Source organism: Micrasema longulum, unplaced genomic scaffold (assembly GCF_059751315.1).
Source record: "Micrasema longulum isolate JH-2025_06_02 unplaced genomic scaffold, ASM5975131v1 h1tg000845l, whole genome shotgun sequence".
Taxonomy (NCBI): Eukaryota; Metazoa; Arthropoda; class Insecta; order Trichoptera; family Brachycentridae; genus Micrasema; species Micrasema longulum.
This window is the reverse complement of record NW_028278037.1, coordinates 132,296-146,722: the sequence shown is the minus strand read 5'-3', so window position 1 is coordinate 146,722 and position 14,427 is coordinate 132,296. Positions and strand designations below refer to the sequence as shown.

The following is a 14,427-nucleotide window of genomic DNA, read 5'->3' as shown; positions in this document are numbered from 1 at the left end:
CTCTTTGCGCTTTTCGCTAAATTTAATTTTCAAATCATTTCTCTCGGTAGCTTAAAAAACATTCAAAGTAGATTTGTATTATGTATGGAGGTACAGTCCGTACATATGTGAGTGACAGAACGTTTTCAAATAAAATACTCTACTGTCCCTACTTAAACAATTGGAATTTGTATGTTTACTTGGTTCACCGATAGGTTCTAACATATAAACATAGTGTCCTTATCGTAAAAAAACGACGCATGTGACTATCTTTAACTTTACACGAGAGCGGCTTAAATATATTTTTTACGCATTATGTCACAACTTGTTAGGTACAAAAGTAAAAAAATTATAATTGGGTTTGTTTCAAGTACTTTACATTTTTTAAACCTGGAATATAAAGATTTTTTATAACCTTTTTAAGTTCAAATGTAAAAGAAAGTTAATGTCATATTTTTTGCAGATCTGTCGTTGTTCTACAATCACGACGATAGGCTTATTAAATATCTGAACGCACCGTAGAATAATTATCATCTTCTCAATAGTACATAGGATTGCTGCATTGGTACACCAAATGGAGAGTATATTCATCGAAAATATAAGAATCAGAAGATAAGTTTTAGCTTCAGGTGACAGTCTAGCGACAGTTAAATATTTCAGAGTAAAACCGCATTTTAAGGGCCAGTTGCATGAATATTGCGTTTTCGTCAAAATCAATAAAAAAAGTCATGTAAAACATCCAGTTTTTCAAATGCATTATTTAACACTTTAAGCACCGGCCAAATACACATAGAATTTACCTAGTGCCCGGTACATTTTTGTGAAATTTCCTGCTTTGTAAAGGGTTTCTTAAAAGTGTCATAATTATAAAAATACTGGATTATATTAATTGAAACTTCTTATATTCATTTGAAACTATTTGAAACATTTTTTATGATAGTTTTGCCAACATTGGCCTTTATGGAGAGCCACATTGCAATTTTCGCACATATACAGGGTCTCACTCCTTTTTTTGTGCTTTGTATCCCGGAACCTTGTAAACATGTGATCAAAATAACCACGCGTTGCGTTCCGGTCCCGAATTTTCATGTAGTTTATCACCAGCAAAAAGGTACCAATAAAAGTCACTAGATGTCAATAAAATGCACTTTTTTAGACAGGTGGTAAACACAGACCGGGACACAACGCGTGGTTATATAATCACGTGTTTACGCGGCTCCGGGATACAAAGTGTTAACATTAAACTTATTTTTAAGTTACGTTTTTGTCGTGTACCTGGACTAAAATCAATATTTACTATCGATCTTTGTAGGAGTCTGTGACGTCAAGCATGGTAAGCTGACCCGATGTGAAGCGGATTGTCTCCACTTGATTTCCCGTTCTAAGGTTTTTACCTGAGTGTAGTCACCGAATCGTAAACACTCATCCAAGATTCTAGTTCTTTTAACAATAGTGAATTAAAGAAACGCCTCGTGGACGAAAAATAAATTAAAAATAACAATAAAAAAAAGGCGAATGATGTGTCCAGAGTTGTGGTTCTATTTTTTAACACAAAACTAAATACTTCCTTGAAGTTTGGTACTTAAACATTTTTACCCGTATTTTTTATTTATTTTCGTGTCCTGTATCTAGACAGATAAATAATACAGTTTTGAGTATGAAATAGAACCAGAATTCTAGACGACTATCTTAGACTCGATGGCTACTCTCAGGTAAAAATCCCGAAAAAAGAAATCTAGTGAAGATAAGTTCGCCACTACGTTCGCCTACCGTTTTTGAGGTTTCCAATGCAGAAGAGGAGCTTTATCAGTCATGTACCCTATGTATATTAAATTATATATACAATATCTTCTCCCTTTTATGTACTTTTTATTTCATATTTATATTTTTATGTATTTTTTTATTTTTTATTTCATTATTTTTTTCCCTCTCCTCCTGCATTTTAAATAAATTAATGTGAAATCTGTAATTGGTCTTACTTTTTTAATTGTTCTTTTGTGCCTTGTATTTAAAAATAGACTATGATTTCCTCAAAAGATAAATTTATAAATATATTTTTTTCTTTAACTTTGGTGTTTTTTATCTCACGTAGTTACTGTATTTAAGAAATACAAAAACCCCTTAAGGCACTGAAGTAAACAAATAACAAATTACTTCGTAAAAATGAATACATATTTTTTTTAAATTTTTATTATTAATAAAACATATAATACAACAATTACATATTATACTCCCAGGAGTTATTAAAAACTCATTTGGGACCGTACATAAGAAAAAAACATATTTTTGACAATACATAATATCATACAATGTAATACATCCGAAATAAAAGAAAACATTATTGTATACGAAACATAAAACACCATCTTATATAAACTACATAATAATTATCAATATCAAAAAGATTTAGGAAATATTTTGTAATTGCGACGCTTCTGGATTTTTTATTCAATTTTTCGTGTCTTAGCTCATCAGGCAGATAATTATATTCGGAATGACCAATGTTTTCCAAGGACCACCTGCCAAACTGACATCAAAATATAAATTTAATTTATTTATGCAAAATCTTTATCAAAATTTCGTATTTTTTTAATTCAACATTTCTTTTAGAATGTAAACGTTTTTTAAAATGATGTTAATACATCAGTCATGCAGACTCAAGTATCGATTGCATTGAAAATTACCTTTCGTGACATTTCAAAGGGACGATTCTATAGAAGGGTTGTTCTGTAATTCTGTCTTGCGTGGTTGAAGCTCACGCGAACCCTTCACGACACATTAAATAGTGAAACTCACGTGCCACATGAAAAACTGCACTTATGTTTTTGAGCGAATTATTATTAACGAAATGCTCATATCCGGAATGGTTCGTAGCACGGTTGTGAAAAATATTAGTATTATGAGTTGAATATGGAAGAAGCTAGAATGTACGTATGTCAGGATGGACGCAAGTATCCTTCTATCCTCACTGCCTACTCCTACGGGGAAATTGTGTCGTGGTAGTAGCTTGCCCACCACATACCGCACACCGCATCTGAGGACATAAATCTCCTTGGCGGTGCCCACATACACGGAAAATTTGCTCGTTGTCAAACGAGAAAAGCTGCTCGAAGGAGCTCTCTGAAATCTGGTAGCCTTAGCATCTTTGCGCTGAAAGAAAGTAATCCAGAAGTACATAATATGTACTTCATTAGATTGAGAAGAGAGGGAAGTGAATTCTTCACTGACTGGAATTAAATTGATTGGACTTGATCAATTCGCCGAAATGATTACAAAATTTTTTAAAAGCCTTGAAATTATTTTTAGAAGCCACCAGATCTGTATATCCGATAGGACCTATAACAGGGCCACGGATAGTAGCGAGAACTCCATTTGGTAATTATAGAGAAGAGGAAAGGGACAAGACCACAGGATGTGTTCAGAAGATTGGTTAGGATATCCGCAGCAGCACGAATTGGAGTCAACAATATTAAAAACAAATAATTTTTGATTAAATTTACCATGAACTGATAAAAACTGAGTAGTTCAGTGATCGGAATAACCCAAGAAGATTCTAAGCGCTGACGGATTGAAGGAAAAAAAAGAAAGGTAACCCTCCCTGAAGGGTAAGATTCCCATCGCGATTGCCAAGCATTAAGAAGAGCATTTAAAGTCATTTTTTTTATATTCGATTAAGACATTCCTTCAGTTGCGAGTAGGCGCACGCCACCAATAACAGAAGAACGACTTCTTTTTAGGTGGAAATTTGCAGATCGTCGCTGAATCTCCAGATCTAAAGGAAACAAGTCGTGTCGTGGTAGTAGTAGAAGTCTGTAAAAATTATGTTTATATGGTTCATTATATAAATAAAACACGGGTGATACTTTAGTCCACAAATTTGGAATATCCAGTGACCGGTTTCATCGCTTTTGCAACATCTTCGAGACTGGTATCTTTATTATAAAGATTATTCGAATTAGGCTAATCATTTAATAGAAAATAAACATTCCTTCGAATTAATAAATAATGTAAAAATAATTCATATTGCACCTAAAGGCCATAAACTTGACAAATGAGAAATTGTAGAAATTAATAGATTAAAAAATAAACCCGACGTAGAATTACTTAATGAACCGATAACACATGTGCATTCTTCATTACTTTACCCATTGTAATATAATTTTACTAATGACATTTTACCCTTTGTTTTTCACAAATCATTATTTACAAAACCACATTCACGAAGGATGGGACACCAAAAATAAAATAAAATACTTAAACTCATTAAAATAGCATTATATCAATTCATTAGTTGACCCAAAGAAAATTTGTTGATAATGATCCTTAAGATAAAAATAACTTTATTTAATTTACTTACATATAACTTTGAATTATCTATCCTTACCTCTGTTCTGTATAAATACATTTAACTTTTTGATAAAGATACCAGTCTCGAAGATGTCGCGAAAGCAATGAAACCGGTCACTAGATATTCCAAATTTGTGGATTAAAGTATCACTCGTGTTTTATTTATATAATAAATTACAATGAACTTCCATCAAGAATTTTCACTTACAAACTTAAATGTTTATATGGTTCGTTTACGTAAAGTCCTGCAGCAATTTCTTATCTCAGAAGTAACATTGTGAGTCCAGTGTGAGGTGTGAAACTAACGCTTGAGTTATGAACACAGGTGTTTTCTCTGTTCCAAATGAATTTTCTAACTTGTGTTATTATTATACATAAAACACAGACACTTGTGTACGTAGCTAGTTTAATAAGCAGGATTCCGCAGGAGATTTGGCGAAAATCGGCATGTTTATTGTATTTTATTTATTGAACTTTTCATCTTACATATTTGTACATAGGCTTGTTACCAAATTGCACTTTTTTCATTAACTAATAAAATAAAGGTGCTATTTATCTTTATATAAATATACTTTCAACAATGATAAAGTTAAATAATAAATATAATATTATTGTTATCAAAAACCTTTTTCACTTTGTGGTATGACATTTTACACTTATTTGTTAATAAATTTGTATAAACCACTTAATTTTTTTAATTTTTTTTTATTTTTATTTTTTTTTATTTTTTTTATTATTATTTTTTTAGTTACACTTCGACCGGTTTCGAGGTTACGTCCTCATCGTCAGGAATTTAACTAACTTAGTTTAAAAAAATAAAAAAATTAAGTGGTTTATACAAATTTATTAACAAATAAGTGTAATAAATATAAAATTGAATGACAGACGAGCAAAGTAATATTTTTTTTATTAATAACAAATAAAAATTCAATATTACAACTGAATACTATTTTTTACATTAATCAAATACATATATTTACATTAACGTTTCCCATTACGTAAAAAAATAAACAATTTTTATGTACATAATAGGGAGTGACGTCTTATAATAGTTTATTTTATTTTAATTAATAATATTTTTAGGATAACATATATTAATTACAAAAAAAATACAAACGATCTTTTTAATCAATGTTACATAAAGAAGAATTATAGATGTAACTTTTCACTTCTTTCTTAAATATATTGTATTCCTGACTACTTTTTATTATCTTTGTTTATTTCATTAAAGAAAAATATTCTTCTGAAAAATATTCCTCTGTAATCATACATCTAAATATTAAACAAAAGAGAGGAAATCAATTTTGAGAAGGAAATATGAATTTACAGGGCTTTTGATCTTTCAGAGGCTACTTTACACACTGTGTAACATTCACCATTATTCCTATATGTAAACATAAATATTTCCTTTATTCTTCCATCTGTTGATTTTGCTGAAGTAAACACCTGAAAACAATTTCAATTCGTCTTTTTTTACCAGTTAGTCAATTCAACAATGTTTTGAGGGACGAAATCTAGCCTATCTGCAAACATTTAGACATACTCAAAACATTGTTGAATAATCTTACATATTAAACTATGGTACATTCTCAAATGTGTGCGTGCGTATAGATACGTGTGTAAGAGGGTGTGTTGGTGTGTATTTTGTATGAGATAAATCACTATAGTTACAAAACGTATGCGAGAGAAATTAAAATAGACTAAAAAAAAAAATACTGATTTGTGTATATAAATGAATTAATCAAAGAGTGAGAAAAAGAAGATTGAGGAACGGAAAAGAGGTGTTTCTTCAGATATGATTTAAACAGATAAACTGAAGAAACATCTATAATGTGAGTTGATTAGGAGATGATGAGAGATGAATCATCTCTCATCATCTCAGTATAACCACATGGACACTATTTGAGTTAGAGAAGAAGGTGGAATGAGGAAGTTCGGTGTCTTTTTATATTTTTTTTACTTTGTAAATAGACTATTAAACTAAGCTTAAAAATATTTTTTTTTTACATATCGTATTATCAGCGCTATGATTTTTTAAAGTTTTGTATTTCTGAAATAACTCCACGTGTGACGTCAGAAGTTTTTCTCTGTTAGTTCTTCCCATTAGTTCGTTTACGGTAAGCCAACCAGATATCTTTCATAGCTCTCACCTCATCGGTTGGTTTATATGAACCAGTGACGTCAAACAAAGTATTGCGTTTTTATTAAAATATTTTTTATTATTCTTTTCGTACATTTTCAAGAAACTTTGCCCTACGATTTAATGCTCTAATTTTTTTCGCATGCAAGAAAACATTTTTTTATATCAGATTACCCGTAGGGCTAAATTTCCTCATTGTGGATGGGGAATAATCACTTTACAAACTGCAATACATCAATTCTGCAAATGCGGATAAGTGACTAAAAAAGCAATACAATGTTTTTTAAACAAACATTTTTTTAATCTAGCTTCCAAATAGGCACGTTTATGTATTACCTGCATTTAACGAAGATTTTCCGTATACTTACATTCTCATTTTTAAATGTAAATGAAAAATAAATATTTTACTAAAAAATTTCTTCAGTTTTCCATCAACTGTAAAGTATTTGTGTTAGGCATTTCAACCTCACCCTCATAGTCACCTGAAGACTTACGACCCTTATTCTATAAAATCCCTCTATATTTTACACGGCGGAGCTAAGTATGTTCATTACTGAAGTATCACTTATCGCGGAGGTAATTTTGTTTGTGTGAAATCCGACGTGAAACTTGGGTTCGTATTTCAAAAAAGGAAAAAATGTCTACATGCGACTTTAAATTATTAAAATAGTTCGATAAATGCAAGAACGTGTCTCGGGAATCATGAATATGCATTCATAAAATGCAGCGGAAATAAATATTCAGAGGATGACCACAAGACGACCCCTAAAGCTCCACTATTGAAGGGTGTAAGAAATAGTAAGAAAAGGGGTGGGCGCAAGTGTTTTAATTCACATGGATGACAATATTTGCAATAGATCGTGTAGTAATAAATCAAATCGCCTGGGATTTGTAAGAATGGCAAGTAAATTAAATATAAATATTACATGGAGGGCCCCCAACGTACATTATTAGGTCATAGTGATTGTATAACATGTACTCGTACAATATGTACATACGATTGATTATATCATTTTATAAGGCGTTTTGCGGTCGGATATTTAATTTGTTTTCAATTATTTTACGTATACGCCCGAAGGGCATTATAAAAATAGCATGATACGATAGTACAAACGTAGTAAGTGCTATTTTTTTTTTCAAAACATTTTTTTTTTAAATATGTGTAGAAACCAAAAATCAATACTGTAATGCAAACAAAACATAAATATCAACGCTCCAAAAAAAAAGAAGGAAATAAATGAGAAACAAATAATATTAAATAAGTGAAAACTAAATTAAACGTAAATTTGTAAATTACTGTCATGTCCAAAAAAACATGTTTTATATATTGGCAGACGTCTTAAACACTTAGTCAATTTGACTCGGCAACAGACTTCAAAATATAGTAAAAACAGTTTTTAAAATTGCGTAAATTTATTTTTTTATTATTTTAATTAAATTTCTTGTGAATAATGTTAATCGTAAATTAGCGGGTTTATGTTTTATAAATCATACTTGACGTGAAAAAGTGGTATGATTGGCAATTACAATCGAGTAAGAAGAGTTTTTTTTAAATTAAATGTTGCTAATAACCAATTTGATAAATTAAGTTTTATTTTATTTCATTAAAATAAATGGCACTTAGTGTATTTTACATATAAGTTACAAATAATAAACATACATTTAAGTATAATTGTGAGTAAAATAAAGCATTTTAAACAAATTAATATTTAATTGTTATTTACAAATTAAGTTAAGAAATATTTTGAACCTTGAAAATGTTTTAATTTCTTTATTAATATGTTTTTTTTTTTTAACAATTTTGAAAAGCTAAACAATAAATTTATATATATGTAGATAAAATATTTTGTATGCCTTAAAGTTACATACTTAATCAATAGTTCAAGTTCTTTTTTTACACAAAAGCGTGTAAAAATCACTCTCGGGTGTTATTTATAGAAAAAACAATGATTTTCATACAATTAAAAGTGTAAATAATGGAATGAGAAATCAATTTTATTGAAAAAACTTGAAAATTCGTATTTTGTTATCTACAACGTTGACATACTGAAAATTATCCATATAAGAATGTAATATTTGGAATAGTAAAAACACTCCAAAAATATATGTAGAACTACCTAATTGAATAAAATGAAAATGCATTAGCAAAGAAAATTTATTACTTTATTGTAATCTTCAGGATTGTTCTGAAGATCCCTATTTACCTCAAGGCGCTGGATGGTCAAATTAAATAAAGCAAAACTTAACAATTTTTTTCTAATAATTATATAAAAATCATTGATTTTGGAACTGTATCAATACGTATCTACAAAAAAACATCAATATTATTAGTGAGTATGTAGTGATCTATGCACCACTTGGTGCGGAAAGGTAAATTATGATGATTAAAGGGACTTTTATGGTGTAATGGCTAAGAAAATTGACTCACGCACGGAAGGTTTCGGGTTCGATTTCCGGTGACAACACAAAAATTAAATCGTATTTTTCTCAAGCCAGAGTGTTCTGCGCGGTAATTCACCACTAAAATTTTCTTGGTCTCAACCTATTGTAGTGCGAAAAAATGCAAAGAAAAATATTTAAAAAATAATAATTTGTTTTATTGCTTGCTAGAATAAATGCCCCAAAGCAATTTTAAATTTCATTGTGTTCTGTGAAGTTTGGTAAAGTTTATTGTTTACGGACTGTTTGACATATGACTAACGATTGTTTTCCTTCCTCAGGTGCCATTGTGCTGATGCCCTGTTTTTGCGATGGCGATCCTGGAAATCCGAGCAACGATTTCCCTCACATTGCGACATCTTCAACACTGCGACATGTATGGTGGCCCCAAGATGGCCGACTTAGTGTTCCCAGCGGCGAAAACTGATAAAAACGATAAGTGAATCTTGTTTTTGATGATGCGATTGTCTTATGTTTGTTGTTTACTTGCTAAGATTAATCTCTTAAAATGATTTCATCTAAAAGTTTTGCGTCTCTAGCAAAAATAAAGGAGACATTTTGGGAGATTATTCTTTATCATTTGACCAAATCAGAATAGGTAAAATGCGACATTTTTGCGAAATGAAATATTGGATTAGTCTTTAAGTATAATGAACTGGCACGTATCATTGTTACTCATTTTAGTGACATTATTATTAAAAGTTATTTTGCGAACAAAGTTATTTAAAGAACTAAAATAAAAGGTCTTTTTTAGGATATTTTGTATTTGTATTTATAATAGAGGGATATAATCATTCTCATATAGGATTGTCACGTAATCACTATAATAAGTTTATAAGTTCATAATCTCTAAAAATAATCTGTTCCGTTGTATAGAAAGTACATTTGTTTCTTTCCGTAAAAAAAAGAGTAACGTCTTGTACTTGGATTAAACTTAGTTTGAGCTAATTAATATTTGCTTTTCAAAATAGCTCATTAGAATGTAGTTATAAATTTAGTACAATAAATCAATTTTGTTTATTGATATCACTAGTTTAATATGTAATCATAGTTAAGTATGTTCACATGTATCTATTTCAATTAGATGCGTTTGTGTTCATAATTTACGACAAGTTTTTTTTTTAAAAAAAAAAGCACACTCATCACTTCCTATTTTAAATAGGCATTATAGTCATTGTAGCATGGAATATTAAATGGTAAAAAAGTTATACCGTAAAGTTGTTTAAAAACATCTTGCAGCTTATTTAATTAAAAAGATTTGATAAGATACGAGTAGCAGAATTCCATAATGTAAAATAAGATTGACTTTGGAAACCAGATTGATATAAAACACGTTTTTATAAAAACTTTGGACTTTAGTAACATAATAATATAAAAACGCTTTTATTTTGTGTGAGTTTTATAATGGCTTTCAAAAAACGCAACGCCTCACAAAACAAATATTTTTTTCTCTCTGGTTTCAACGCTCTAAGGTGGATTGGTTTACAGTTAAGCTCCGAATCTTCTTTGCCACTTCTATCTGTCCTGTGCGGCCCTTTTTAGGTCTTCCTGTGACCTGCAGATCATATCCTCGCATAAATCTTCGAGGTATTTTCGACGAGGGCGCCTCACGTAGTTCGTCCCATCAGACATCTCTATTAGCTGATAAAGAAGACCCCCGTGACGCACTATATTTTCAATATATCTAGCAAGTCTTTCGGAGATGGGCTTAATCAGGTGTCTTCCCCCTTCGATTTTACTAAGAACCTCGTCATTTGTAATGCGGGCCCTCCAGGAAATTCCCAAAATTCTTCTTTAAGACCACATCTCGAAAGCCTCTAAACTATGTGTCTCTTTTGGATCAAAACTCATGTATGTTAATGTACGTCTGCGAGACATGATGCTTATGTTTTTTTAAAAACCAGTTAAGTCCGAAAACGTGGTAGAATTTAAAAGCGTGTTTTATATCATTGTATAGATTTTTATCATTAGCTCATTAAAAATAGTTTTTTTATTAGTACACTGTTTTATGCTTTACTGAATTTTTTAAATAAGTAGGTTTCGTTAAATAAACACTTAACTTTTAACTTAATTCGTAGCTTTTACAGACGTGTGAATAAAATAAATCGACAGGGAATATTTCAATTAAAGGAATTACGTCGAACCTTTTTAGAAGGTTGAATCGTTTGCTCTCAGAAAAAGGGAGTCTTTTGATTCGAGACCATTAAATTCTAAGAACACTTGGACATTTATTTTTCATTCTTTTCTACGACTGTAAAAGCTTTTTAGGAATGGAAGAATTGAAATTCTATGAACTAACGTAAATCTTTTCCAGTTTTCGTTTATTCAATTGATGCTTTGATATTTTGATAAGTTCATTTAACAAGAATTTTTTACATTTAAGGGTGTACGGCAAAAACAGTTTCATTAAAAAATAACTAATTTTGCACGAGAGAAAAAAGAATCATAAAAACCTCGTTAGTTAAACACTGGGTTCATATATTTTATAAAATTGGTTTTCAATTAATTTTGTATATATATTTAAATAAAATCACAAAAAAAAATTACAAAAACTTCCTCTGTATAAAAAAAAACTCCTTTCTTGAATGCACAAAAAACGAGCTAGTTGCAAAAATAATCGCATTTTGCCTGCCTTGACTACATGTATATTTCCAATAATTTATAACACAGAGAACCCAATTTTGTTGGTTTTAAATCTTTCATTCTATTGAACTTATTCAATGGGGAAAAATTGCATTATTATCTCGAAAATCGATACAATGAGCTCGTTTTAGCTGTGTACCCATCATTTAGTTTTTCATATTAGACTTCAGGTTGCTGATAATTAGAATCTATTTCTTTCGTGCAAATCAACGATTTTATTTATTAAATCGTACAATTTTTTTATGTACTCCCAGGAGTTACAACAAATCCGTTTTGGCTTGATTGATTTTCTTTGCTGAGAAATAATCAAATTATATTATTTTTATTATAATCGCTATGTTTTATTTGTCTGCGGACTTGAAGTGAGTTTAATGTTTAGTTGTGTGGCTTTATTACTCTTTGAAACTAAATTGTAGTTCTGTGATAAGCTAGTGTCACGGAATAACATCATCCAATTTCCTAATAGTGAGTTATTTACAACCCGTTGAAAATGTCCTCCAAAAAAAATATTTGTGTTAAGCATAAAAATGCAAATAATTGATTTTTCGACCAGTTATTTGAATTTTGTTTTCAAATATAAGGTGATAAATAAGTCATATAAAATTAAACTCAGTTAAAGTTCATGACAATTATTGGTAATTTAAAATACTGAATTTATATGCGCAGGAAAAGCCAAAATATATTTCATCAAATGGTTTATATATTTTTTATGTGAAAACGATAGTTTATTCAAATTAAAATAAGTATGCATGGAATTGTTTTAAAAACTCATAATTTTAACAATTCAACTTATAAAATACGCAGGAAATTAATATTGCCAATCATTTTAAAGGCAGTCTACAAACAAAAAATTGGTGAGGTTTTACCTTTTTATGTAACAAATTAATTCCTGATAAAAAGGACTGGTACCAAAAAAAGAGAGTTAAAACAATTTTTAATTAAATAATTATTGTTTTTATCGAAACAGACGAAGTGGATTGCACGAAGAAAGTTAAAATCAAAATAAAATTGTTCCCGTTTTTACGAAAACACATAAATTGTTTAGACCTTTATGCAACTTACCGTTGTAGGCCGGTTGCATCGAACAATAAAATAAAATTAGGGCCCTAAATCAGAATTCTCCTAATTTTGTGACGTAATTACCAACTTGCGGGAAGATGCATTTAAACGGCCTTTTAGGTAGAGTTCAACCCCCGGAGCATTCGGTCAATACGGTCCAAGTTGCCAACTATGGGACCCTTTCAACAAGGCCTTAATAACTAGATTTATCAACTAACAACTTCCCTCGATCGGCTGACCATATGTCCGGTTTTGAAGCCTGAAAAGGCCTAATGGGTCACACAGTTACGTTTTCACACTTTAATTTCCATATGATGTGAACGTAAAGATTTAGGCATCTTTATAAATATGAATGAACCTATTAATTTTCACCATCATCATCAAACCTTATCAGTATCCAATGGTGCATAGAGCACTGCGTTGTTAATTGAAACGCACCATATTTCGATCATCTGTCAGAAAAATAATCAGTCTTACTTTTCAGGTGTCAGTTCAAGTACAAAAAACGAACATTTTATAGCAACCTTCCGGGAATCGAACTCGGGATTTAAATCATAGTTGGCAAACGTGCCAAACGCTACAATACGAGGCAGACTTTTCTCCACTCGATTTCCTTTTTCAGGTTTTTTACCAATCGAGCCAAAAATACTCGTCCAAGATTCTGGTTTTATTGAACATTCAGAGCTGTATTCTTCATCACCTTAATTTAAACCATTTTTTAAAATTTTTCTTTCGTTTTTTTCGTATTCCAATCTTGGAATAGGGCGCACATATTCTCAAAAATATATTCTTAATTCTTGTGTTGCTCTTATAATAACAATATACATATATTTAATTCATAAGTCGTTTAACACGTATTTCTTAACCTTCTGTTTGAATTTTGATAATTTTTATAGAAACCGAAATTATCATTATTAATGTTATTACAATGGATAGTTTTGGAAAATGAGAAGTACATAATGTAAATTATATTTGCGATTTAAACAATCATATGATTTTGGTACCTTGACGCGGTTTTTAGCAAAAAAGTTTCCAATTTTTTGCAGGTAGTTGACAAACTATACTTTTAAATTATAAAACAGTACCAAACCAATTTAACATTGATAAATATTTAAAAGTTGTTAATGGTAGGAACATGTTTCTTATTAAATAATTGTTAGTTTGTTTTATTAATGACATAATAAGGGGACCTAATGCAAACCCGGCAAAATCGAAAATTTAAAAAAGTGAGATATTAATTGAAACTTATTCAGAATGCAATTTTTTACAATAATTTTAACATTTTCAGTTAAAAATACGGCTTAATTTGTAAGAATTGGCATTTAAATTATCAGATTTGTTTTAAACATGGCAACCTCTACTTAAGTATTGCAAATTTGGGAATGCATATATTTTAATTTATTATTTCTTTACTGCTTCTTGACATAATCATGCTTATGTAATTACTGCTTACGTATACAATATTTACTGATTAAAATAAAAAAAATAAGTTTAAAAAAGTTGAAGTTAAGTACAGTATATTTTTTTTTTCAATTTCTCAAAATAAAGAATGATGGATTTTGCCGGGTTTGCAAGTAGTAAATGTTCTCCCTGTACTGAAATATGGCTGTGAAACTTTTGTGTTCACGAAAAAACAATTACACAAATTATCAGTGACACAGAGAGCCATGAAAAGGAGAATACTGGGTATTTCTTTGAGAGACAGAAAAACCAATACATGGATTAGAGCGAGAACAAAGATCATCCATTTGGTCGATAGGGCTGCCAACCAGAAATGGAGCTGGGCTGGTCATTTAGCCAGAATCACAGACTCTAGATGG

General features: G+C 30.2%; 1 protein-coding gene and 1 long non-coding RNA gene across 2 annotated transcripts in view; both read left to right on the top strand.

Moving 5' to 3' along the window:
- Positions 1–9,332, top strand: part of LOC148278672 (protein CFDP2-like) — a 30,171-nt gene extending 20,839 nt beyond the window's left edge. The window contains exon 2 of the mRNA XM_088231041.1: positions 9,187–9,332. Coding sequence (XP_088087167.1) covers positions 9,187–9,332 — 146 coding nt within the window. The remainder of the gene's footprint in view (positions 1–9,186) is intronic.
- A 3,282-nt stretch (positions 9,333–12,614) lies between these two features.
- Positions 12,615–14,154, top strand: LOC148278671 (uncharacterized). Its single transcript, XR_015823122.1, has 2 exons — positions 12,615–13,894; positions 13,942–14,154. It is a non-coding gene; the product is annotated as an uncharacterized LOC148278671 (long non-coding RNA).
- Positions 14,155–14,427: the final 273 nt, after the last annotated feature.